General features: G+C 39.8%; 2 protein-coding genes across 9 annotated transcripts in view; both read right to left on the reverse strand.

The window, feature by feature from the left end:
* GOLGA1 (golgin A1) overlaps positions 1–464 on the reverse strand; it is a 24,985-nt gene extending 24,521 nt beyond the window's left edge. For 5 of the 6 annotated variants that reach the window (XR_774557.1, XR_774554.1, XR_774555.1 and 2 more), the window contains exon 1: positions 411–461. The gene's annotated coding sequence lies outside the window, so the exon portion shown is untranslated. Of the gene's footprint in view, positions 1–410 lie in introns of all 6 variants that reach the window. The other variant, XR_774558.1, reaches the window with a different exon arrangement.
* A 936-nt stretch (positions 465–1,400) lies between these two features.
* The window catches only part of SCAI (suppressor of cancer cell invasion), a 33,622-nt gene continuing 7,400 nt past the window's right edge, over positions 1,401–27,622 (reverse strand). Inside the window, exons 2-17 of one of the 3 annotated variants that reach the window (XR_774562.1) lie at positions 26,156–26,251; positions 25,446–25,532; positions 24,771–24,869; positions 23,338–23,434; positions 21,810–21,908; positions 20,563–20,715; positions 19,654–19,755; positions 18,777–18,878; positions 17,045–17,123; positions 14,825–14,924; positions 14,259–14,340; positions 9,349–9,421; positions 7,597–7,770; positions 7,269–7,369; positions 4,465–6,214; positions 1,401–1,461 (exon numbers count right to left, since the gene is read on the reverse strand). Coding sequence is in view for 2 of the 3 variants with exons in the window: in XM_010570707.1 (XP_010569009.1) it covers positions 6,065–6,214; positions 7,269–7,369; positions 7,597–7,770; positions 9,349–9,421; positions 14,259–14,340; positions 14,825–14,924; positions 17,045–17,123; positions 18,777–18,878; positions 19,654–19,755; positions 20,563–20,715; positions 21,810–21,908; positions 23,338–23,434; positions 24,771–24,869; positions 25,446–25,532; positions 26,156–26,251 (1,594 nt within the window). In the remaining variant the exon portion in view is untranslated. Of the gene's footprint in view, positions 1,462–3,612; positions 6,215–7,268; positions 7,370–7,596; positions 7,771–9,348; positions 9,422–14,258; positions 14,341–14,824; positions 14,925–17,044; positions 17,124–18,776; positions 18,879–19,653; positions 19,756–20,562; positions 20,716–21,809; positions 21,909–23,337; positions 23,435–24,770; positions 24,870–25,445; positions 25,533–26,155; positions 26,252–27,622 lie in introns of those variants that run through there. The other 2 variants (XM_010570707.1, XM_010570708.1) reach the window with 2 other exon arrangements.

Raw genomic sequence — 27,622 nt, forward strand, 5'->3', positions numbered from 1 at the left:
CCCCCCCCCCCGCCCCGCCCCGCCCCGGAGCCGCCGCCTCGTTACAAGCATTTGCCACAGTTTATTAACAATAAACTCCTCGGACACGGCCGGAAAGGCAAGGTAGTTCTGACAACAGGCAAAGAATTACACGTGCGGGAACACGAACAGCGCCCGGCGAACGGCAGAGCCCTCCCCCGGCGGCGGGGGGGGGGAGCGGCCCCCGGTGCCCGCCGACCCCGAGATACAGAGAGAGGAACAGCGAACGGCTCGTACACAGCAAAACCAGGGGGACAGCGGGACGGGGGGGCCGCTGAGGGAAACAGAAGCGTACAGAAATCTCCTCGAAATTCACTGGAAAAGGCTGAAAGGGGCCGGGGGAGGCAGCAGGAAGCAGGCCTTGCCTTTCGGCTTTTAGTACTAATACAAACCACGGTGGAAAGTCGGGTGGTCATTTCTGAAATGGAGTTAACGGCAGTCCTTCTCATTTTCGTCTTAGCTTTTACTTTTCCCCCGAAATTCCCAGCAGTAATACAAACATACTTCTTTCCTCCCAAAGATACCAAGAACAATGGCAGAACAGTTTCTGGTAGTGCATCGCTTCGGCGATTTACAGATCCCCTGCAAAAAAAGTCTATTTGCTCCAAAAAAGTTTATTTATATAACTATATTTTAAGTAAAATATCTGTTTTTACCAAAATATGATATACAGGCACATGGCTGTAAAATAACTTTAAACCAATTCACTATAAAATTACTTTTGGTAATAGATTAAATAATCTGATTCTCAGAGAGGCAAAACGCTCCTCTTACCTCTGCAGAGGGACTCTCCGAGGCACAGTTCCTCTGTGTTTCCAGAACGCTCCCTCCCTCTCCCGCCTGCATTCCCCCTTGTCCTTCTTGCTAAGCCTTGCCTAGGGCAAAAGCAACTTGTGCTTTTCAGCCTGCGTGAGGCAGAATCCTGCTCCTAACAAGTCACTTAATACTGAGAAGTGGTAACGAACACATGCCAAAAGAAATCTGCAAAGTCAGTGGGGCAGGTACTCACAACAGGCTTTTATTCTTGCAGGAACAGCTGCTCTTACTAGATCTGGTAAGATCTGCGCTGCTCAGGGACTCCTCTGGGCCAGCAAGTTGCATTGAAGTCTGGTCTCGATGTGAATGAAACCAGGATCTTTAAGAGCAAAACATTATGCGTGCATCTGGACAGCTGGTACATTAATAAGTCAACAGGAATTCAGAGACAGTCTTTAGTCCCCCAAAAGATCTCTCAAATTCAGAAATCTTGAACTAAATCTCCTCTGCCTTGGCAGAGTAATGGCTTGGGGGGGGGGGGGGGGAACCAACAAAAGCGTAGCTTACTTTCACTCCTAAATATAAAGCAGATAACGTGTGTCTGATGTGTTCCTCCCCTGCTCTATTTCTGGACATCCAAATCTTCAAAGCACTTGCAATACATTTGGTCACAGACACAGTATTGCTCTAAAAGTCAAAGATATTAAAAATGTAAGAGAGCCACCTCAGAAACGTATCATCTCTCTGCTCTGGAGATCTTTGCCCCTGTCCTCTGCGCCAGTATCCCTCACACAGAGGCTGTCTGCAGCTAGTCTAATGTTACCGAGTTGCACAGGGCAGCTTTCAGCTTAATATATCAGCCTTGTTTGTAAGATTACTGTTGCTGTTACTGCCTGCAGAGCTCCCTCAGCCCCAGGAGCAGCAGCAGCCACCACAAATCAGCTATGGACACAAAGCAGCCACTTCACATGGAACAGGCAGGACTAAATGAGGGCTCTGCCACTGCTACCATTGGTGATCTGTAGTCAGAACAGTTACTGAAGAATCTAACATAGATAAAGCTTTTACAAAAGAAGCCTCAAGACAAAAAAGTTGTTCAGACAGATTCTAAGCTTTTTAGCTTTCAGGAAAAAGCAGACTTGAAGCACAGCATGGAGTTACAGCACAAGAAAGGGTGGCAGGGCAGGGGAGGTGCTTCACAACAGCATGCCAGGCATGAATTTTGGAGCGGCACTTTCATCCCGACCTTAGAGGAGAAGCCTGACCAGAGCTACTGAAGCTGTAGCTTTTGAAGATTATTATTTGAAGCCTAATTTCCTGTCCCCCCCATCTATTTATTTCCTATGATCCTTAAAAGACATCTCTGCACATCTCTCTGGGGAATAGGCTTGAGGGGTTTCGTAAGTCATAACTTGACGGATATTATTTTGATGAACTACCCAAACAAACCACCCTGAAACTTCTCAGGAAAGCACTCCAGGGAGCAAGTCCAGTTTGCAGAGCTCACAGAATTCAGTGCTCCATTTAGCCTGCACATGAAGTAAAATGACACATCGCATCCCGAAAGTAATTAAAAAAATGGAGTATTAAAGACTCATAACCCTGTATTCCCCTGTCATTGTTATTTTGAAAAGTCAGAGGGGAAGAAACAAAAGGCAACAGCAGTAACTTTGGCTAGGTGTTCTAAAGCCAGTTTGAACAGGAGTACAAATAGAGGTGCCTACTGTGGGAGCAGGATTCATTTGAACGTTATCACATGCAGTAGGGAGCTAGGCAGAAGAAGTCCAGTAAGGACACATTAAGTCCAGATCACATTCTCCTCTCAATGTATTACATACAGAATTTACCCCTTTAATTTGGTATTGCCTGGTGGTGGCAAGTCTTCTCTGCTAACATAAGCAATAAAGATATATGGAGAAAGGGAGAACGAGACAAGAGGGAAGGCATTAGGCCTGAGAACAAAAGGATTTGTTCTCTTCTCACTTAAAAATGGTTCAGTCTTTGCTTCGCTTCCATACTGAGGACTGCTAGATACATAAACCAAATTTTTCTTCAGTACACACAAGCATACGCATACATCAAGAAGGTACCTACGACCATAGCACACAGCACACAGTAGCACAAGTTTAGAATGACTTAGTAAGTTCAAACAAGACAAGCTTTTACTCGGAGGGGAAAATATGAGTATTTTCATCTTGAATGCAGTTGCTTTGGGTGGGAAGGGAGAGGGCTGGCTCAAAATCCAAGACCAGATACTCATCCTATCTACAGCTACAGCAGACAGAAGGTGTCAGCCTTTTGCTTACAAAGTACAATTTTGTACTGCTACCGACACAACAGGAGTGAAATCTTTATCTTTGAATATCCCTGCCAGCAGCATACATCTGAACAAAAGGTCAGTAGGTAAGAAGAGAATGAGGGACCTCAAGAATGAATTTTTGGCTTGGACAGTCATCGCTGATAAGTTCAACTTCTGAACTAATTTTCAAGGCCTTATATTCTCCTCCTACATTCTAGCTTCTTCAGGTTTGTTTTGTTTTGTTTTTTTAAAAAGTGCATTCTCCTCTCATTAGATCTACCTTGGTAACCAGCAAAAAGAACCTCTTCTCAGGGCTGCAAAGTGGATTAGAAGCCTCTTAGATCACAAGCAAGGACTCCTTGCTTCAGCCCAGCTAAAATGAAGACTGGGTCTGCCAAGGCTTTCCCAGGCAGCTGACAAGCAATGTCCCACAGAGGCTGACCAGCCCACACTAATGGAAGCATCATCACTCCTATGCTTAGAAATAGCACACTCTTTTCCAGATATACGGAACCAAAATGAGAATAGCTTCATCAAAGCAAAAGCTAAAGCAAAACAAAAGCATTTAGTTGGAAGGCAGTGAGCTGGGGAATATTAAATTCCCCTTTTCCATGCAAGTTGAACACTGCTGGTGGAGGAACAGCAGGCAGGCCAAGAGATAACCCGTCTCTCACTTGCTACTGCATTAAGGGCTTTCCGTATCTCTAGCTTCTACATACAATCCCATGTTTTAATAACTGGGGACCTCCTACCAGAAAGGCAGATCATCAGCTTCACAGTTAAGAATACATTAATCGTATCACTGTAATACATACAGGAGTACTCATTCCCCTGGCTAACTAAGGCCTCCTGTACCTGAAATCAGTTATGAATTATGTCAAGGTCCAAGTGGAAACAGCAAATTACAATGGCAGAAGAACCATAACCTTTACTACAACCACAAATGATCTGCAACACCTTGTGGAATGCACCCAAAATGGCGTATGTGTGTATATATAAATTTTGTATATAGACATTGTACTGTTTCATTCTTTTTAATACATATACAAGTACCTATACATATATACATATTTACAATTTACACCAGCCAGTAGATGTATGCGTATTGTACATATACACACAAACGCCTAGAATACACATGCACACACACAAACACACACTCTTTAAAATAAACTCCACATCCCAGGTAATGAAGTCCTGCCATAGTCCAAAGAAGAGCAGCACCAAGTGGTGGGGGGCTCAATATACCAGCTTCAAGACTGCTGAGAACAAACACTAGCATTCATAGAAATTTTTACCCTTGGGAAATTAAAGAATGGATGGCATAAGCTTCAGCCCAGCCACAAAGAACCTTCATGCAAACTTCCCAGCTACCCTCCAGCGATTCTTACTGGACCATCCTGTGCTCTCCTCAGCTGAACGGGGTCCACCAGTGCTGACCTGCTGCCCTTCGCTATTCTGGCTGACTAGATCAGACCTTGTACGATAGCATTCCAAACAGGCCTACCATGATACTGTGGTAGTCACCAATTCTGCATCTCTAAAAACAGAAACATGGCTGGGTTCAACATAAAAGTACTGATCAGACTTGTCCTTTCACTTCTTTTCTAGCAGCTCATGGAACAGTGACAATAGACTTTTTCATTTAATAGTTTAAAATATTTTCATTTCCTTCTTGTTGCTCACACTTTCACTGTCAGGAGTTGCAAGAGGTCCTGTAGCTCTGCAAGGAAGGCACTACAGTCCAAACGAGTCAGCAAGCACTTTTCCCAGCAGTCAGAACAGCCTTCTCCAGCAAGTGCCTTTACAAAGGCCACTCTACTCCTTAACATACCCAGACTGAGCATTATGGGCTGAGGGAGCCTATAGTGCTGCCACACATAATTACAGCCCCTCAGTTTTACTGGTTCAAAGATAGGACTGAGATGCAATGGTGGGCATGCAAAACATTAACAGGGCTTTATGGCAGCACACACTTTGTTTAACCTGCGAGAGGAGCACCAGCATCTCTCCTCGGGCACAGGGATCCAGCACAGATCCGTCAGATAAATGAGTGATAGGATGGGCTCGTATTCAGCACTATATGGGACATTCTTTCAGCTCCTATCAGGGACTGGTAACACTGTGGGAGCCACACATTCCATCCACACATGGAAAGGAGGGACTAACACCTGCTAGAAATGTAATTCCGTTTAGTACCTCGAAATGAAGAATGCCCCCTCCTCCTGGAAAACTGTGGCAGCAATACAAATGGCAAGATGACCCATATTACAGTGAGAGATGGGGGCTAGCTTTCTTAGTTTTGTAATTTGTTCATCTGCTAACCATCTACTCAATCAGGCAGAGTGGAAATTGTGTCCTTGGCCAGCAGTACAAAGTTCATATATAAAATTGCTGTGTCAAATTTATAGGGAGCATTAAGTATCTTTACAACTTCACTTCAAACCCACTGCTCCAAATGCAACTTAATTGTCCACAGTTTTCTCTACTTACTTGCCTAAGACTGCAAAAATATATTTATGAAGGACTCTGTTTTATTGCTATTGTTGGTTTGCACTATGTGGTTCCATCTTTACCATTTCAAATCCAGACTCTTTGGGGATAAAATATTGTTTTTCTATTGATTTTTTCCAATTTCTTAAAATTGTATAAAAATAAAGGATTTCCACAAATGTGGGCTAAAGGTAACCAATAATACTTCTATGCTTAGGATCAGCTGTTGGAAATGTGGTTGATAGCCACAAGACCAGAAATAAACCTCTAGTGATTCTTTAGTTTAACATTTAAAAGACATGAAAACTTCTGCTTATAAAATTGACCCCATACAGAATGGAACAGCTAAACTAACAGCTGTTTAGTATTACTTTTTAAAATAATGGTCCTAAATTTAAAAATAAAATCAAGTACTTCCTTTTATGATTTTCACATTATAAAACTGCACCATTCAAAATCTGTGGCCAGGGAAACCCCTTTGCAGTAAGACAGTTTCTTTTAATAGTCATCGAGGGTGTTTTCCAGGAAAACATTCCTAACATCCAGTATGGAAGCCAGCTCCAAAATGTGCTTTTGGAGGTGAGGATTCTCCACCGTTTCATCTCTTGGCAGTTGAGGATAAGATTCTGGATAATTTCGAGTCTCCTGCTAGATGACAGTGAAAACAAAGAGAATCAGACATTCATTTATTTTTACACCCTTTACAAAGAAGATTGCAAAAGGCCAGTTTCACCTAAGAGGTATCCTAATCTCTTCAGCATGCCACATAGAGAGAAAATATTCTAGTATTCTAGTGGCAATACAAATGCCCATTCATCTAAGATGGCTAATAATATGTTCACAGAAGCCTTGCAAAAAAAGGGGGAAAAAAACACCAAAAAAAGACAAAAGGACTTCACATACACTTACCTACTACGCTGGAGTTCATTTCTTGAAATTATAGACATGTAAGCATCTCCAGTGGGAGATTCACCTCATCCTAAAACAAGTATCTAAGACACCGAGGGCAAATCTATCCCCACTATCAGAAGACATGCGTCTTTTCCCTGATATCAAAGAAGCCTAGGTAGCTAACTTAGGCTTGGAAAGCTACTAGATGTCTGCAGTTAAACAAGATGAATACTGTACCTTTCTGTGCTTCAACTTCCATTTTTTTCTGTAGTGTTTAAAATGGAGCAGGCAGTTTATATGCCAAGACTCACATATATAAAATGGTGTAGATCCAGAAGCAAACTTCACTGTTGGCACAGCATTAACCAACAGGGAGGGAAAATACCATCTTCCTGCTTAGCTTATTCATTTACACTTCAAAGACCTTTCAAAATCCATTCACACTAGAATACATTCCAGCAATAATGTTCCACTCCTCCCCACTTCCTCTTATATTCTTGTTCTACACCTTTTTAGTTGTGTAGAAATAATAATCTTGAATTAATAAGAGGAATTTTTCTAGCAGACAAGGCTGTTCTGACATAAATGAATTGGAGTGTGTCTGCTACTTATGTAGAAGAATAAGGCTTCAGCAAGTCAAAGTACAAAGGCACAGATTCAATACAAGCTGTAAGCATTAGCATGTGAGCATCAGTTATCTTTCTGAAGTCACAGTGATACGCTTAGCCCTAAGACCCTTCCATCCTGAGGCAGTGCAGTTCTATACGCACTGGACTGTCATTCTCACAAAGGGATAGATATCCCTGCATACCCGGAAAATTTTGTGCATCCTCATAGTAGCCGAACAGAAGATAAATCTTGTTAGAAGCAAGCGAAGAAATTCATCCCCAAAAAATTGAAGAAAGGACTGATCTGTAGAGAAGGCAAAGAAAACTCAGTTTAGAAAGGCTTTAAAAAAAAAAACCAAAACAAGACCAAAAAAAACCAAAACGGGGAGAGAGAGACATGGGGGAAAGCACTACAAATTCTTGTGCATTCCCCTTATTCACTATGCTGTCCTTTCAAAAGGCTGAGCAAGAAAAAACAGCATCTGCTTAAGCAGCACACTAAGGTTCAGCTGTGCATCTTTAGGCACGTACCTATGGATCGTGAGTGGGTCAGCAGTTGGGCAATATCTCGGTTGATTTTTCTAAGGTAATCTTGACACTTCTCCCACAATCCTCTGCGCATGCTTGATAATCCAGAGACAAACAGGAATGCCATTAAAGGATTGTTCAGAAAGAGTGTGAAGAGGCTACCCCGCTGAGACTGATCTAAAATAAATAAATAAATAAATAGACAAAGAGATACATTTGACACATGAAACTGAAAAGCTGTCCCTACCACTGAATGAAGCTGCTCACCCACTAAATTCTGTAACAGAGGAACTACTCCTCTGTGTTAGTTACATCTTCTCTCCTCCTGTGGCAGATCTATTCTCAAGATGATGCAATGACTAGCAATAAAGGCTTACTGGAGATGTGTATTAACACCAAGAGAAATGAGATTTTCTCATGAATCATGGGAGGCCTATGTCTTCATTTTGAGCACATAACTTGAACACAAAAGTCATAACTGAAACAACTGACAGAAGATACTGATTATAAATACTAAAGAGAAGTATTAAACATGGACATTCTTATTCCATTCAAAAAACCAGGCAGTTGAACCTATACACCCCCCCCCCAAAGTCTACATAGTTGCCCTTTGTTGGGCATCACAATATCCTAAAGCTCATTTACTCCATGCAGTTCAACATGATAGACAGGAGTCCAAGCTTTATCTCAATTAACTGGGAAGTCAAAAAGAAAGGCAATGCACATAAAATCATACGCCTAAATGGTAAGGCCACTTCCTCATCAGCAAGGATTACTGATTTGTTTTGGTGCATTTGGGTTTTTTTTTCCAGGACTTGGGCACACAGCATGCATGGTATAATGCTATAGTGACACAGGGGCTCAATTAGGTTCAGCTAAGAAGTCTCTGCATGATGCTCTAGCACAGTGTAGCACGGCTCCAGAACGACAGCATGACTTTCCTGACTGTTCCATGAACACAATATAAGCATCCAGCATTTTATAAAGTTAGTTCTATTTTTCAGAGTTTCTGTTTAAACAGGATTCATTATTACAGTACTTATTTTCTACCTAGGTTTCAGCTAAATAACAGGAATAGTTTCAAAACAAATGAGAAGCTTCCACTTCTTGCACATTCTCTCATGATACTTGCCTAATATCACTCTACGTGGCTTAAGCTAGACCTTTGTACTTGTCTCTGTGATGGATAATAAGCTTAACATGGCAAATTGCAATGAGAAAGTCTGGAATGATTTATATTTTATAGTAGTCACAAGGGCTGAAGAACATAATGTTTCATTGCCTGTTCCTATTATAAACGCACCTTCTCAGGGCTTTCCAAGCCAACAGTTTTCTTTAACTTACCCTCCAAAATCAGAACAAGATCTGAGAAAATTTTGCTCTACACCTGGCATTTAAAAGTTGATACCTTAAACTGACTCTGCTCACTTTCTGGGACTAATAAATCTACCCAAAGTGCTAATCATCATCATCGCTCCAGCACTGCACTGGCAATTTTCTGAGTCTCCATGTAGGAGAGAGTTTGCCTCCTAGCACTTGTTGAAGCTATCCGTAGAAATATCATGATTGTTAGAATAAATTATTTGCCATAAACAGTAACTAAACTTTATCGTATTACTTCAGGAAATGTTAATCTGATTTAGGGATTACATAGTGATGAAAAGCTATCTTTTCATGAAGAATCTAAGTTATACTTGTTTGGGATAAATATATGATGCAATGGCAACTTGTTAGGAAATGCAATACTACACATACCTTGTAATGCTTTTGGATATGCTGTTGGAGAAAGCAAGCACACCAATGGTTGTCCAAATAAGTTTGTGAAATTCTGTAACAGATAAGAATTTTGAAGTATTGATGGTCACTTTGCTTGCTTTTGAATATTCAGCAGGTTAAGAGTACAAAGGCTAGTAATGCCAGAAAACACACTAATGCCCATCACACAGTTCAGCATTGGCAGTGAGGCTGACAAATTGACTTGCTCATAGATCACAGCATAGAAGGAATATAACCCATTGCATTTTAAAGGAATTATAATTCTCTCATTTCATTGCTACTGACAGCAGACACTAATTTCATGAAAATACAGCTTTCAGTAGTAATACAGTACTTGGAAAAAAAATCATGTTCTGCAGTAAAAGTGAAAGCCATTGGCTTTCAGGTCAAAATAGATCTAGTGTCTTTCCTCAATACCAACTGAACTATCCAGTCAAAGTAATTTCTTTCCCCTCTTCTTTCTAGCAGGAGGAACTATTTCTGGTGTAACAGAAGAGCCCAGTGAAGAAAAGTTTTAAAATAAGATTCCTTTACAGCAAGTATGTCATAACCTTAACATCTGCTATACTGAACCCTCATTTTACAATACTAATTTCATGCACCTTCCACCTGCACCTTAAATATTGCCTAAGTGTCCTGTTGGACACAAATTTCTCCAGAAACCTCAAACGACACCGTTGTCCAGTTTCACCAACATTTACCTGATAACAGTCCTACTGTGTATCTGTCTGGTAGGTATACTGATTGGTAATAATTATCAACAAGAAAAAAAAAAAATCATTTACACAACCTCATTAGCTGTCACATGTCTCACCAAAACAGCCTTCTTAAAACTGAAGGCTTGCAAAGCCATACAAAATGTTAATGATCATGTCTGCATCCTATCAGAGCACACATTCAAACCATGCATCCAGAGCATGAAAGCAACACACGTCTGTAGATTATATTCTTAAAATTGGCAGGTTACGAATGTAAGACATACAACACCAGAAGTATTTGCTTGTGCAGAATCATCAAAAAGCTATTTTTTTAATTTCTTCTGGCTTCTGCTTAATTAAAATGGAATTTCCCTTCTGGGTAGTATATTTCAATTAAATTAGTTTCACTGATTTAATTTAATCTAAGTCTGCTAAATACTAAAGATAGTAATCTAGTCTAATCAAAATAAAACATTTCCCATATCTGACAGAGTGTTGACTAGTCCTAAAACCTCTTCTATTTCTTTAAAAGCCCAAGTGAGAGTTATAATGCTAGATACTAAGGTTTGGTCTCTAATGAAGAAACAAAGACTATTATCATGAAGACAGTAACTGCAGGCCAACCCAGTACTATAAAGAAACATTTAAAACTCCAGGAGTCACCCCAGACGTTGCCAGTTTGAGCTGAATACACAATGACAGGTTACACGTTCTCAAGTAACATGTATGCTTAGTATTCACAAGCAGATTCACATGTTGAATTCTATCTTGTATCACCCAGTTAGAGACTAAAGCAGACTTTCCATACACCCCATCAGTAAAAATGACAACGCAATTAAACACTGCCTACAGCTATGAAGCAAAACCAAGGGTCACTCATGTCTCAGGAAAGGTATTACTCACTGACAGTATCTGAGATCATTTTGGACTCTGTCCCAGCGGAGGTTAAGTCAACATAGCTAGTAAGTCCTGCAAAGGGGAGAAACTACACGGTTTAACACAGAACGCAACCTTTGGAAGACAGCTACTCATGCCAGTCACTACACCTGTCTCAGCTCTCGGCCAGACACAGCTGCCTACCATAGTCCAAGCGAACACCAGGATTCACTCACCACCACCACCTCCGCTCCTGATTTCCACAGAAAAGCACTGTGGGCATACATGCAACAAAGGAACAGGAGCATGTTACAGCCACGGCTTGGAGTGGAGGACCACAAGGTGCACCAGGAAAACCTGCCCTGCAGTCTAAATGTTGGTAGCATCTCTGGATAAGGAATGCCCTACCTTTCAGTGCATGGACAATTCAAAAAAGGGTAAAACACATTTTTGTTTCAAAATTGACTCTGTTTTTCTACTTCAGTATTCAAGTTTTCCAACAGAGGCATTGCTGCTTTTTAAAATGCATGTCATATACATCTCTTTCCAAAAGAAGTCACTTCACATGTAAGCTTTACTAAGCTAAGTATTTATACCACATCACTGACAAAGGCCTTGCATTCTTACTGGCTGGAGTTTTTGTTTTGGTTTGCTTTTTTCAAGACTTTTCATTTGACCATAATCTTAGACAACCACAACTACAAGAAGATACTGATTTAAAAAATATTATTTAATCCACATATACAGTGGTAACCTTCAAGAACACAGTCATCTATATTTAAATGGAAGTGTTAAAAAAAAAAATCATGGCTTTAAGTAGATATGCTCGATTCGCAGTTATCTTCCACTTTCAGCTAAATATACATGGGAGGAAGCTGTTCAAGTGCCGCTGATTTGACAAACTGGCAAGTCACTTCCTGGCAGGACTTACTTTCAGTCATCACCATTTAAGCCCTCCAGAGAGGGGGAGAGGATGAGAATGCATGCAGGAGAGCAGAAACGGGCTGTAGAAAAAGATGTGTGAGCAGTTGCTGTTACTGCCAGTATTGCTAGCAGTGACATTTAAATGTCAGGATAGCTACTCTCCTATCAGAAAAGATCAGAGCAGCCATGTGGAAAAAAGTCAGCACACTGACTTCAACTTCTCACACAATTGCCCACAACCTCTTTGTTTGTGCCAGTGCTTGAGTCTACAAAACATCTCACAACACACCCAGAGGATAGTCAGCACTACCAGTATATTCTGGCAACCAGGAACCAAGCACGTAAGCATGCACAGCACGATGACAGACACGAATTTACAAGGGCTAGAAAATACTGAGATTGAGAGCTCTGCCATCTACCTTCAGCTGAAAACAAAACAAAACACCTAAACCCATCCCCACATATATATCTGCCTAGGTTCAATGGCAATAGATTGTGAAAGTGAATGTGAGTTCTCAAATGCTGAATATATTTTTTTTAAGTAGGGGTCCATGCTCTTTTTTTTTTTTCTTCATTGTCTTTCTAGTGTCCTCACAGTTGTGCCCACATGCTTGTGATCTGGGTCAGAGCTCCTAGCAGCCACTTCCATAATCCTGCCCTGAAATATTTCCAAAACTCACATTTCTATACTCCTTATATACAGGCAGAGCTGGACTTCTCTCACATCAGCTGCTCTGTGCGCTTAACAGACGGAACACTGGTGTATTTTACACTACTGATGGTCAGTTCACTGCCGAACAAGGAAAAGAAACTAAATGGAGGTTACAGTTTTTGCTTACTGTGTGCCCACAAAATCTAAAGAAAATTCAACTATCAAATTTACATGTAATACAAGAAGTGAATTCTACTGTAAACACTTGATGGTTATTCTCACAAGAGCTACAAATCTACACGTGGGAATCCATGACCTCAAAAAGATCCTTTGCTCTAAGCTGTCCACAGAACCCTGGTATGTCCAGAGCTGTATTTGAATTAAGGATGACCAGCAATCCCTTACTCTCTCTTACAGAACTGATCCACTTGACATCCTTCAGCAATTCTACCAGAGAGGAAGGGGGTAAAACAAAACAAAACAAAAAACCAAACCCAAGCCACACTTCTTCCCCTGAAACAAAACCAAACCCCCCTGCTGTTATACTGGAATGAATGTCAGGAAAGAGCAGAGGAAAATAAAACCCTACCAAAACCTCATTTTCTCAGAAAGACAAGTGAAATCATTCTAATTGTGTTTTCCTCCCTTTAAATGGGGAAGAGAATTTAATAAAAAGCAGATTTGCACAGAAATCTAGTGCAGTGAAGTTAAATGCAGTAGGATTTAAAAAGCCCTTTGAAATGCATTACAATACAACAAACCAAAAACCCTACAGAGAGGCTAGATCATTATTAAGACCGTCAGGTGAAAGTTCCCTGGCTCAATACAGAACTATTCTGAATCATACTTATTACTGATTTAGTACCTCTCATTGGCCAACAAATGCCTTTAAAACAAATGACGCAGACTGTGGATACTGAACAAGGAACAAGTTCATCTGGCCACTAGACGTCCCTATTCCTCCTCTGAAATGCAGCTGTGAACGTTCACTTTTCTCACTGCACATAATGGAGCTATAAGAAGGAAGACATAAGGAAGTGGCACTTTACCCAGATATAGCACAATCTTAATATCCCATTCATGAATAAAATAAATGTCATAATGCTATCCAGATTCAACTGGCAACTGAGATTGAAATTGCCTGCTTCTGTATTACCCAAATTGCAGATTCTCAAAGGTGATTTGGCATGGAGTAATTCTACTGTATGTCCACAGCCCCCTAGGAAGGAGGCTCATTGTCCAAGCATATACCACTCTACAGTAACACTGGATGCTAATTTGAGTCTTGTTATTTCCTTGGTTCACATACTTTTCAGACACAGAGACCCCGTGTTTTATAAGATCAGGCTCAATGCTTTGACTCCTTTCTGTTGCTAAAAGCAACTGAGTGTTGGATGACTGGAAAAAAAAAAAGCAGATTAGTTATCTCCCTCCCCCATACACACACACCAAGATTTGTCTTTGGTATATAACAAAAATAAACCTCCCACCAGAGACCTTGGAAATCTTGAACCTTTTTTCCCTCCAGGAGGATTTATTACTTTCCAATGAGCGGCTGTTCATGTGCTTCTCCTTCTTGTTCCTATTCATAGGATCAGATCCTGACTAGCATGCACAACCTCAAAAGAAAAGAAAGACTGAATACAAACTGTTTAAAAAAATATCCTGTTAAAAGTGTAAGCTAACTAGGGGTTGACACTGTATCCTATCATATGAGTAGCTGCCTTCAAGAACCTTACCTTATAGGCGACACTGTTTGAAGAGTCCACAATGATAAACAGGGGCTTTCTTGTGAAAGGGTAGAGATCTCCAGGGTGAAGACTGAAAACAGAAAGGGACACTTCACAGACCACTAGAACCGCTGCAAAGCTGTGACAGTGCACAAGCTTCTCAGACACACAGCTGCCCATGTCCAGATAAAAAGCAAGCAGATTCCCCATGCCCCAGTCCTCAGATTCATCCTCAGAGAGTAACTGCAAAACTAATTTGGTATTCTCTATAATATGGGCTGTTGGACTTAATTCTTTCCCAACAAGAGATGTTTATCTTCTTGAGATGCCATCCATCCACCATTAATTTGAAGTTTTCCAGTAATAAAGAATTTACGTTAAGTCACAGTAATACTTTTTGAGTGTTTAAATCATCATTTAGAGTTGCATATTCATTTCTAATTGTTCAACTTCGAGCCAATCTACATTACGATGTCCTGCACTGAAGAGTTTGAATTCAAGACACTTTTGATGCATTTTTCTCTATTAAAGACAAATTCTTCTGAATTTGCAGTTGTCACACTCATGAAACTTACCAATGCATCTCTTTGTAAGACTGGTTTCGCTTGTGGATAGCATCTCCATTTATGATGTCCCGGTTACTATTTGTCAGAACGCCACCAAAATCATATGGACCTACACATGGCAAAAAGAAAGCTAAAATTAGCAGAGGCAACTCACCTCTGTTATGGATTTAATGATTATATGAAAGGGAGGAAGCAACCACAAATCCCAGAAAACTAAGTGAATCTGAACTACTACAGTTGTAAGGAGGGGATGGAGGAATTTGGAGATTTTACTAACTACATATTCAATTTTATGCATTTTTAGTAGTTTCACCATCTATGAAATAGAAGGAAGCAATGCAACTTCATAACTTCTAATCTATTTATTCGCTACTTATCCATAAACATAATACAAAAGATCCAAATATTGGCTCTTGTTACACTACACAGCAAAAAGATTAAAACCCATTACACATTTCATACAGGAAAATTAATATCTTTGTAAAATTACTATATGAGCTAGTATATTCTAATTCAGAATTTGATCAAAAAATAAGGCTAAATCAATCAAAACCCCTGTAGCCTCTCAGAATAGATATAATACTATCATCTGCAGTTATAACACTGCAAAGGGGAGAAGAGAGAGCTCAGAGAATGAATATGCTTTCAGTACTCCTAGAAAAGACAAAACCAGATTTCAAATCTGCAGCAAAGGTTTATTTTTTTAAGATTTCAAATACAGAATTCACAATTTTTACATGCACACAGCCTGGACACATGTTCCGAAGGTAAGCTAAAGAAATATTTTGCTAAGTTTGCACAACTGAGCTACCTGCCTGTCTGAGGAAGAGCAAAGGTGAAAGTAATGACTATAAAAAATATCAAATCCTACACCAGAAAAAATGTGCTAGAGATACCAGGAAATATTCTGCCATTGATATGGGTATGAAATGTCAGTAACGTTAGTGAAATAAAGTCTTAGGATTTCCTCATTCTGTTATACATTTGCAGAGTTGGTTGACCCATATTTGGCCACCAAATGCAATTTTTTCACATTTGGATACATAATACACCTTTCCATTTTAAGGGAAGCTTTGGGAATATAAAATTAGGAACAGAACATACATTAATTTAGCACTGTTACAAATGTCTCGTGTGATCTGGCAAACACAAATGGCTTACAGGCAATAAACAGTGCAACTTGCAACTGCTCTCCGTTTTAATAAGGTAGAATTTTTTGGTCTGTGCAGACTACCCTACCTTATTAAAATAATGCAGTTGTAATGGGATTTATTTAATGAAAACTGAAGTCTGACTACGCAGCTCTTCAGACAACAGAGCCTGGATGCCTCTACAGTAAGGTATTAAGCTGAAACAATACATGCAGTGAAGTGGACATATCACAGGCTTTAAAGAACGTGGTTTAGTTAGAACCTATCACCAAGTTGCAGCAAAAAGTAAAATGTTAAAAGCATTTAAAAAAAAAAAAATCACTGCCACAATCCAAAGCTGACAGGGATTTTTTTTCCTTTAACATTTTGAGAGCTCTATAAATCATGCACTGGGATGGACAAGGCATGCATCTTATAAAGGAATGCAAGTCTCAAACAGATGAGGTGTGTACAATATTTAGGATGTTAAAAACTTCCCCCCCCCCCTTAAATTATATAAACAGATCTTTTGACTGTGTTTACTTCAGCCAACCACTTTTCAGCTTTTAGATTGCAGCTGCATCCAAATATTCTGCTAGCTTGCAAAGAACAGGAGGATGAGGTGAGGGGAATTGTCAAAAATCATGAGAAGGGCTTGAATTGTCAGGTTAACAAGCGTGCAAATACAACAGTCCCTGCAGACGCTTCAGCCCTTTTACCACCCATCCCCTGACCGTATGTTCTCATAGTACTGGAGATTGGAAAGAATCACAAAGTGCCATTTAGCCATTTTATTAACTTTGCAGTGATGCATCAACTGAGCCATGTGGTCTTCAAAATTGGTGAAGCTTTTAATACTTCAGATGCATCAAAAACTGGAAAAGTCCTTTGAAAAGGTCTCAGGTTAATGCACACTAATTAAAACACAGGGAATTAACTATTGTTTGTGGAAAAAAAAGGCTATCTTACTAAATAGATGGGAGAATAAAATTGACTTGTCTTTTAAAAGGAGCTTTGTGACATCTTTCTTGGTCACTTGTCCTGGAACATAAAGAGAATTCAAGCCCTGTTCATGACAGGGAGCATTCCTTTATTGTACCTTCACTATCCGAACGACCTGATGGAAACACGCCCGTGGCAGACAAGTAAATCAGCAGTACACTGTTTGCAGGCAGCTCCTGAAATTCAAGTAAAGAGAAGAGTGGCAAGGGAAGAAATGTATACGTTTGTTTTAATATTCAATCATCATCTTCATAAATACATTGTCATTTAAGATTGTGCTACTCCTGCTTCTGGCTTCCCTTCACCCTATTCTTCATATGTGTATATACCCTTCCCCACCACATACACCCCTTCAAATAGGTGAGCACACAGACAAAAATATAAACTGATGATACGTTCATAATTTTTTTTTCCACACAGACCTCTAGGCTGATATTAGAGGTTCAAGCAGCACTAAAAAAGCATCTGCTTCCACATAAGACTCTCTTACTACCTAGCTAGATCTGAGGCTCTCCAAGATATGGAAACCAAAAGCTGCCAAGATCCATGCAGACCCTAACTCCCAAACAATTGAGGATCCTAAAGGAAGTTCTTTGTTTCCAAATACCCCAGGGTCTGCAACATCTGCCTCTTCCCCTGACCCGTCTCAGCTGGACAACAAGCACAACACATCCAGGTTTCTGTACAGACGTGTAAAAGAAATCTCTTTTCCACCTTTCTAATGGGCTGTCTGCAAGACGAAACAGATGCTTTTAATTTCTGCAAAAGGCTGAGCATATAAGCACCCAAAATTCTAAGTAGTAAGGATGCACTTCCTTCACCTCACCAGCTGTTTCTTTACGGTTGTTTCTTGAAACAAACTGTAACTTGTTTCTTTATAGGATTCATATTCTGGTTTTACTACTAAATCTTAAGTTGCTGACTTGTACAGTCATAATTAAGCATAATGAGGCCAGCAACTTTATTAAATTAAAATAAGCACAGGAACTGTATTAAAACAAGTCTACAAATGTATAGATTACTTACATGTAAGACAGCAGTGGGTAACAAAATAAGACAGGCACATAAAAATATAGCATGTGCAGGAGAGAGATACAATTTAAATGGAATACAGAACTGGAGACCTGCCAAGTACACAGTGCTTAAGAGCAACAGTTTCTTGACATACTTCCCTGATTTTGGATTGTGTTTGGCATGACACAAAGTAGAAGAACACTGTCAAGATTCTTCTGTTCTCCAGTTCTCTTACCTCAAGAAATATTTCCTATATTATATATATATATATAGGAAATAAATAAACTTTATATAGGAAACTCTTGTTATATATGTATGTCTGTATATATAAATATAAATGTCTGTATATATGTGTGTGTACCTACACATGCACAGATAAAATTACTGGATAAGATTAAATCATATGCAACTATTACATCACATTAATTAAGGCTTTCCATAGTACTGCCATGCAGCATGCTTGATACTGGACAGCTAGTACTAAGACCGCTTGCACAGGATTTTTTCAAGATTTGCTTTGACGATGACTGTATTTTAGCATGATATAACTGCTGTCTAACAGCAATCTGGGGTTCTGTCTTAAAATGAGTTTTTTTCTTTCCCTTAACAGTAGTCAACAGATTTGCCTTTATTATACAAATTACACATATCTATAATATTTCCATCCTCTCTGAAGATCATATTGAACATTTTAAGAAGGCCAAAAAGGCTTCATTATCTTGAAGTATAAAAGATTATCTCAACCACATTTTATTCAGTGTCACACACATTCTGGATATTTTTCTGTTACAAATAAATTCACCAATTTCACAAACCTTAAATGATGCTGCTAAAAATGTATATAGCTGGCTAAAAGTTGGTTTATAAAGTAGATATTTATGGGGGTTTTCCCGCCTGGCTGGTTTCTCCGTTGACTCCTGTTGAAAAAAAACAAAACAAAACAAATTCAACAACCGTGTATTACCAAAGCAGCTTCATAACCCTCTAAATTTCCATTTATTAGAATGTTAACCTTCAAGATACTTCCCACACAAATGGTCTCCCCATGCTGCATTTCCTACTACACAGTAAAGCAAGATGCACAGTAGTTGAACCAGAACTTTATATTATCCCTCATTTAAATTTATCTAAATCTTTCTTACTCTCTAAAGCATCACCCAAGAAAAGAGTGAAAAAATTCACTCCTCAATTAAATAAATGAAAATCTACATATTTCCTTTTGCCTCCAGATAAAATATATTTTACACTTTCTCTGAAGGGGATATTTAACTTTCAGATGACTTAGCAAGCTGAACTTATCTGGCTGCATGCCTGCTAGAATGAAAACAAAGGAAGGGGTGGATGTATATGGACAAGGACAGGCATGGCACCCCTTCAGAAATACCTCAGCTAGACCAATGTAAACCATTTGTGAAATGATGCCCAAATACTCATTTCTGCTATTTTTTCCACTATTGAAGGTTTGCTAAGGAGAAAAAAAAGAGGGGGGTGACGACGATGACAGAAACAACACATTACTTGGATCAAACTCCACAGGTTTGAGCTACTCTTCACTAACTTCCAGTAAGAGTTACACCAGCTTTACCAATTTGCTTTGCACAGTCACAATACTGAAAGAGTACACCATTTAAAACAAACAAACAAAACCCAGTTAAGATCTGTTGCCAGGTTTGTCACTGAAATGGAACTTACCTGCATTCCAGGTTTGTTCATTTGTGATGCTAAATTCATTGGTTCCCTTTCAAGTGCTTGTAGCATTCGGAACATATCAATTGTTAATTCACTGAACTTGACCTGCAAAAGAGTCAACCAGTTTATTCTGCTAGATACAACTTAAACAGTACTTTTTGGAATTATCCAGGGAAGAGATTCAACTGCATAACAGACCATTTTCTGTCTCTCAAGGATCTGTCAGTGTCATCTTTGAATCTCTAAAGACCTGTGAATGACTTTTAGAAGAGCTTGCAGAGGACAGAGTCTATTTTACTGGTCTACCAGGCCAGTTCACTGTAGTGCAGACCCTGACTTCAGAAATTACAGACTTTTCTGGGATGTTTATAAATCAAGTGCTGAAACTTAAGTACTATGAATTCAAACAAAATCTGAAAGATACACAAGCTGTAGTTTAGATACAACTCCCTTGCTTACCTGAAAAAAGAGCTCAGAGAGAAGTCATGAAGTCTGTACAACTTCACTATCATCATCATCTAAAAAACAAGATCTTGAATGTCTTTTGAAAACCCCTTCCTGTTGCAACAAGCTGGAGTATGTCATATGAAAGCCTAAGTCAAGCTTTTTCTAGACATACCCCAGAGGCCTCTCATGCTTGAATGTTTTTAAGAACAATCCAGTATATGAAAATCAACTGTATCTACTTAATTGACATGATGAATATAAGCAATAAGAGGTCTAATATCTAATATTTCATTTTTAGCTCTTATTTCCGAGAACCTCCTCTTGCTGCCACTGCAAACATCACAATCAAAATATTTTAATGTTTGCCTCTACTGGAATCTTTGTTACATGATCAGAAGGGATGTCACAGGGGGAAGGACTCTGAACTCCAAAGATACAAACCCAAGTCCCCGGAATTTCTTTTACCTGGTTGTTGCAGTTCCCAATAATCAGTGCATCTGCAAGAGCAAGCTGTCCCACTATCATTCCCTGCTCTAGCAATGGCGCTCCTGTTTCAGAAAGCCGGTTAGAGGTGATTACAATGGTGTTGTCATCATTTAAAACCATGACAGGGTCTGCCTAAAAAAAGCAACCAGAATAAATCAGGAATTCAGGAAAACATACAGATTTGCAGTCAGAGAGAAGTCCAAAAGTCTTGTCACTGACAGTAAACATTTCATAACTGAGGCAGATTTTTTTAATTAATTTGCCATACATATATTTCTATGCAGGCTACAGAGTGATGTCTTACCACCTGGAAAGGCAACAGCTCTCAGGGACTGCAAGCAAATACATGGTACAAGCACATGAAGGTAGAGCAAATAGAAAAACATACTTCCTCAAATGACACGAACTCTGCTTCAGTTGTTCTATACCTGAGGAACTAAATGTCATCAACAACCTTACAAATTCATGAAGTCTAACCTAAACATTCCTACAACACAGAAGAACCCTGTACTCTTTTAGTTCGCCTCCCCTTCCTAGAAATAAATAGCAAAGAAGGTGAATGATAACGCTGCCATCCATTCTGGCAATATTTAAATAAATACTCATGTTACATAGTGACATTTTGTACAAAAGGAGGAAAGTAGAACACTGTCTCATTTGACAGAATAAAAAAAATTTCTTTTCCTTTTAACAAACTTTGTAAGTTGGTCACATTACGACTATGCTAAGAGCCTATCAGTTAACTGCCATGCTTACACCATATTTTCCATTATATACTGCTTATGCGTTCCCAGTGTAATAGACCAGTACTCCAACAAAGTACACTTTGAAACACACCTAAGCATCAGCAAATTGGATTGGCTTCCACAACAACAGAACTAGAGTTGGTAGTCTCTCCAAAATCTTGACCATGAAAACTGCTGTGCTTTCAATTCCACCATTTTCTGAACACCAAGAGCAAAACCAGTAAGGTGACCAAGTGTATTTCAGCTTCATGCTTCTGTCTTCAATACGTTACATGACCAGGTCTGACTCTTCAGACACTTTAACAGCTGTCACTGTTATACTACTGTGAACAAATTCAATGATTAAATTAGACAGGAATACTGTCCCTACACATGGCACACCTGCTTACCACATAGAGGTGGTAATACAAGAACACTTCAGTGAACAGGTCAGAAAAATTTACTTTTAAGCTAATAACTAAAAGGGAATGGTATTCTCACCTCAATAAACGCTGCCACTTCCTGAAGAACCAGGTTCCACTCCACCTGATCTTCAGTATTAAAACGATGAGTATAGTCTTCAATTTCATCTGACAGCTCCTGATGTAAAAAGTTCAAAGACAGACATAGTCACTTCTTAAACTGAGAGCTTAACAAGCAGTCAGTAACTTTACAATTTGGTTAGCTGTGCTGGCCTTTAAGAATAATAAAAAAAAAAAAAAAAAATTACTTGAGAACATATGCAGCACACTTATGACTAACATGCCAGCCAAAACGCGCTCTTTCAGGAGACAGAATGCCAATGTTACACTGAGTTTTGGCAATGCAAAGTGTCTTTTAAGTAGGTCCAAATGCAAAGAATATCTGGAGTTAAGTATAACTATCCCACTCACATACAGCTATGTCACTGGTTATTACCATAAGCTACGGATACCAAGGACTCAAATTTCAGCTTAGAAGTAACTTTAAATACACTGAGAAAGTGAATGGTATGGCTTTTTTAGCTGCTACTAAGCTAAGCTAGCAGTTCAAGTAAGCTTAGACACAAAGACAGTAATGCAACCTACACAAAACTGTCAATACCAGAAGCTGCTTGCAGCAAGGTTGTTAGAGGGGTTTGGGAAGCATATGCTGTTAGGGGAAGCATGCTGTTCCTTTGCTGTAGTTAAAGTGTACCTCCCTATCTAGGCTGCAGCTATTGGAGTATTTTTACTTGGTGTTCAAACAATGCTATCAAATCAGTTGAGCTTAAAGTGTCATTATTAAATGTCTGATTCACAGAAGATATTCGCTATGTTGGATGTCAGATATACTAGAAAAGCAATGATCAACATTGGCCTGTACTCTATTTGTTGTACCTAAAGACTTGCATTTATAGGCATTCAGTGCTTTACTCCCATGGCAGAGGCATATGCAGATCCAGCCCCTCCAATTTCACAGCAATATCAACATTATTTAGCAAGGTTTAATTTTGATGGGTCTCTGAAAGGTGGAAAATGTATTCAGGATGTGTTCTAGACACAGGACAGAGCAATAGCAGTTTGGAAGAGAAGAGAAATAAGCTCAACATCAAGCTAGGAGACACGGGCTTTCCGAGCAACAGTGTGTCATGAAGGCTTGTTGGGGGAGATTCCACCAATGTCTTAAATCCATCACAGGAATGAAGATGTACTCAGAGTTATCGGATGATCCCCACATTTTCAGATTAATAACATGCATCTTACAGTTTATTCCTAATTAACTATACAAATTTGTAAAGTTTTTCTCTAGCCAAATATTCACATCATACTGAGTCTTTCCATAGCTCTAGCCATGTTACTCCTTCCTTCTGTGGCATACAACAGCACAATCAATTAAATGGGGGGGGCGGGGGAGAAAAGCTATGCTGCAGCAACAGCTAACATCACAGATCTAATAAGTGATATTTCAACTGAAATAGACTATCTCATGGCTTCCTTAATTAGGAGAAAAGCCCTCAATAACCAGCAACCTCCCACCCCTCACCACCTTTATCCTCATTTTAACATACCTTTACAAGGTCCTTTACAACATCCATTTTGTTGAGCAAGAGACAAACCACTATAAACCTCGCATAGTAACGCAGCTTCTTAACCACTAATTCAGGCCTAAACACAACAACAAAAACACCACAGCCAAATCTGAGATTAAAATAGAACATAGGTAAGCAACAGGGGTAAGGGAGAGGAGGAGTTTAAGACCAGAGCGAGGCTGAACACTCCGCAGATTAAGAGTTCTAACTGAATTCATGTGGAAGTCAATAGCTACCTGGCTGCTCAGAGATTTATTTAAAATGGAGTAGAGAGACATAAAATATACATCAAGAAAGCCACAGCCTCTCCCTTCCCCACAGTCTCCTTACATGAGAACAGGCATGGGAGTCAGATATAATTGCTGGCTCTTCAAACCTTTTGACAGTTCATGGGCACTATCTGACCCCACTGCATCACATGATAATCATAGCTGGCTCAGAGTTCACCCACCTGGGACAACTTAAAGATCTGCAAGTCAGCATAGCCCATAATTACTCATTCATTTCTAAAATCTTCTGACAGCACCTAGAAACATGCTTGGTCAATCCTACCTTGTCTGAAACAGCTCAAACATTCAGACTGAAATTGAGAGATTTTTAAGAGAGAAGATAATAGATGTCAACAGATATCAGAACAGAGCTGGGAAACTTTCATCTTTTTGTGGCACACAGGTGCATTTGGACATCAGCAAGACTAGAGACATATAATTAAAGTCCAGAGATCCTTGAATGCTTGGCAGGAAACTCCCTAACTACCCTTCTGCATTTATCTCGATGATGACATCAGATCATTTCTTCTTTAACTTTAGTTTGATGAGGGAGCCCAGGTTTACTGGCTGGAATCTAAGATCAGGATCCAGAACTGAGTTGTCTACCTATTCTTATTTATATCTTTCTATGTTCTTGGCAGGCAGCACATCTTCTGCACTACCACAACACAGCCCTGCAAAGCGTACCTTTCTCAGCATAGTGTCTTAAAGGAAGATGTTATGCCTCCTGAAGCTCTTGGACCTTGTCCCAGTCAGTTACAGCGGGCTGTTGTACTGCAGTACTAACTGATGTTCCCCTGAAAAGCCTGATTAGAATCAAACATGTTCCTCCGCTTCAGCCCAACTGACCTATCTTCAAGCCACAACATACTAGGTCCCAGCACTGATACTGCTCAGGACTCAAAATGACAGAACTTTGGGGCTAATAGCTTTCTAGCCAGGACCAGATAATAGAATATTCCTCCAATCATACAGCAAAGCTCTTATTTATACTGAGGTTTTTAATCATGGCAGGAGGATTAAAAGAAACTTCCTTCAACAACACTGATTTCATCCCAGTTAAGCTCCTACAGTTTATAGTTATTTGCTGCTTTCATACACCATTCTAGTCTTGAAAAAACGAGGGCACTCATTCAGACATACCTGTCTTCTTTGTTGACTTGGGAGTAGTATGACCTCTGCCTAATTGCTGAATAGAAGGAGAAAGCTTCATTGAGATAGCTGGTTTCTGAAGTGCGCAAGCTGCAGAGGAAGATTCAGATTAGCTCACTGCTTCAGATGGAAATCCATGCCAAACCCTCCCTTCCTGCCCCCTCAACCATCTTGTGCATCAATGGCAAAACTCCCTCCTCAAGTAACATCATATGAAAGCCAGACTCTCATTCTTTGTGCCTGCTGGGAAGACAGATTTCAGAGCTGGGATTCCATTTCAGATAACAATCAGATCTGCCCATCTTGTACCCATATGGACAGGTGACAGGTTAATTGAAAAGTTTAAAGGAACATTAAGCTCCCAAACTTGTAAATCACACTTTTGTACAAGAGTCAAATGCAGCACGCATGGAAGACTTAGAGACACTTTTGAGGTAGGAGATAAGTCCTTAGGCAGTATCAATGTGACTAGCAAAGTGGTATCGGGCTCACAGGTGCCTTTCTCTGCAGCACCCCCATGCAGTCCCAAAGGCCCTTCTCATTCAGAAACAGGCATCATGACTCAACTGATACATTGATTTCTCCTGACTGAGTATCCAGATGTTTGGCATGGAGCTGCCACTAACATTGCATTCCCCTACTGAATCCTTTTCTGTGCTTACTTACTAATAATGGTAATAGAGCTGCCCAATCTTGGAAGCAATTTCCCCAATTTGCCACCGCTTCAACCCATACCGATTGTCCAATACTTGTCTATTTCGCAAGAGAGAAAAGAAAGATTAAAAGGCATTCCAGAATTTCTCAGAACATCACACCAGACAAGACAAAGAGCCATTGTAGGGCCAAATTCAGCTTTTATTACTGGTGTGGCATTCCCAATAGCGGTCCCTCACAGAGCCAACTGCACTGCATACACACACCAGAACAAGGACCATTTATCTTGCATAATCTTGCAAGAGCTAGACACAAGTATGTTGCACAAAATACACACAACAAAAGGTCACAACTTCCCAGGAGAACACTCAGACTACGCAGCCACTGTAAGGTGTGAAAGATCGGAGCCCACGCTGCAGCAAGATGCTTCACACCATTCCAGATGGGTTCTGCACTGCAGAAGCCATCATCCCAGCTTCTCCTTGGTAATACATTAAAGCAACATGCACTGAAGCAGAGCAAAAGATTTTGTTAAAGTCACACTGAAAACTCTGCAACATTTTAATTCATTAGACTGTGAGCACTACAGGAAGTGACTATTCCCTCCCTCCATGCTTGAATAACACAGTGAAAGCTCAGTCTTAACTGGGGGCCCTAGGCATACCAGAGATTAAAGTTGCACTTAAATCCACAGAACATGTGCGCGTACAACATCCTCTTACCGATGTTGCTGTTGAAACTTCCAGAGTTTGGTGTAAACATCAAATGTTCGCCCAAAATAGGATTGCCACTGCTTCTGCCCATACTGAGGTAAATCCCTGCAACAGACAAGTGACAAACGCAGTTACAGAGTAAATTCCAGTCAGCCCAGCATGACAGCAGTGTATTTGTGTCAGTGTCGGAATAGCTTTGCTCAGAATCGACTTGAAATTCTTTGTAACTCTGCCTGCACGCAGAACTACAAGAACCAAGATTCCTGTAGTTTCTCAAAACCTGTTATTACTGGAATCTACAAGGAAATCCTGTTTAGCTTGTAGAAAGTACATATATCCAGATCTGACCATAGTATCCCTAAAAACATGCCACAGGCCAGACAGCTTATTAATTTAACATATGTACAAGAAAAGACTGCATATGCATATATATGAGAAAGAAGCAGGTATTGGGGGGAGGAAGAAATTCTTCAGTGCTATCTCCTAATTATTGCTTCCTATTTTCAGACAAATTCTCTAGTCACTTTTAAAATACAAAACGATTGAAGTTATCAGTGTTAATAAAGGTCCCGTGCATTTTGCAAATCTTGCAAGTGATTGCCTACATTTAATCACTGTTTAGGGACACAGAAAGCCAGTGTCTCAAACTGCCTGAGCTCTGCAGGTTCCATACAAAAAAAGGACAACACTATAACATCAAACTGAAGGTGTGCAGGTTAACCGTAAGTTTTGATGTAAAACTTTTCCTACTAAGACAGTAACTAGGCCTTCAAATACAATAAGAGTAATTCAATCACTTATTCAAAGAACAGCAGAATTATTCTAGTGTTTATTGCCTGTCAATATCCACAATCCTTAATGTCCTACCTGAGAGTGATTGTCCAGCTGCTTACTGACAGTCCCCCTGCACAGACCCCTTATGAAAGGCCGACTCTCCCTTCCCAAAAGATTCAACAAGATGGGTCCTGTCCAACAGCTTCCACCAGTTATACAGGTAGACATTCACTTTTAATTTAGTTATGAAACTTACGGTATATTTACAGTGTATTTATACAGTATCTTTTATGAACATATGACACACTGTACACGTGATCCTGTTCTCTCCAGATGTGCCTGGGATTCTGGAATGGCTACTCCAACAGGCAGAATGGCAGCAGGTGGAAGCAGTGCTCTCCATGAGCATGTTAACATGAGTCAGATTGGATATGTTCAAAACCATTGGTATTTATGGACAAATACAGTCTAAAGGGCAAAAAGGAATCCATGCTCTCTAACCCCCGTAATATCAACACGTTCTCAACAGCATCAGAAGAACAGACCTACAAATAATCACTCCAAATAGAAAATGACCATGTTCCTACATGCATTTTTCAACAAGTGATTGAAAACATCTTAACTGTCTTGCTAAAAGAGAACTCATTTTATGGTTATATGCACAGAAAGCTAAATTGGACTCTTAAAATATCATAGTAAAAA

The sequence above is a fragment of the Haliaeetus leucocephalus genome, unplaced genomic scaffold (genome assembly GCF_000737465.1).
Source record: "Haliaeetus leucocephalus isolate CR32 unplaced genomic scaffold, Haliaeetus_leucocephalus-4.0 Scaffold306, whole genome shotgun sequence".
Classification (NCBI taxonomy): Eukaryota; Metazoa; Chordata; class Aves; order Accipitriformes; family Accipitridae; genus Haliaeetus; species Haliaeetus leucocephalus.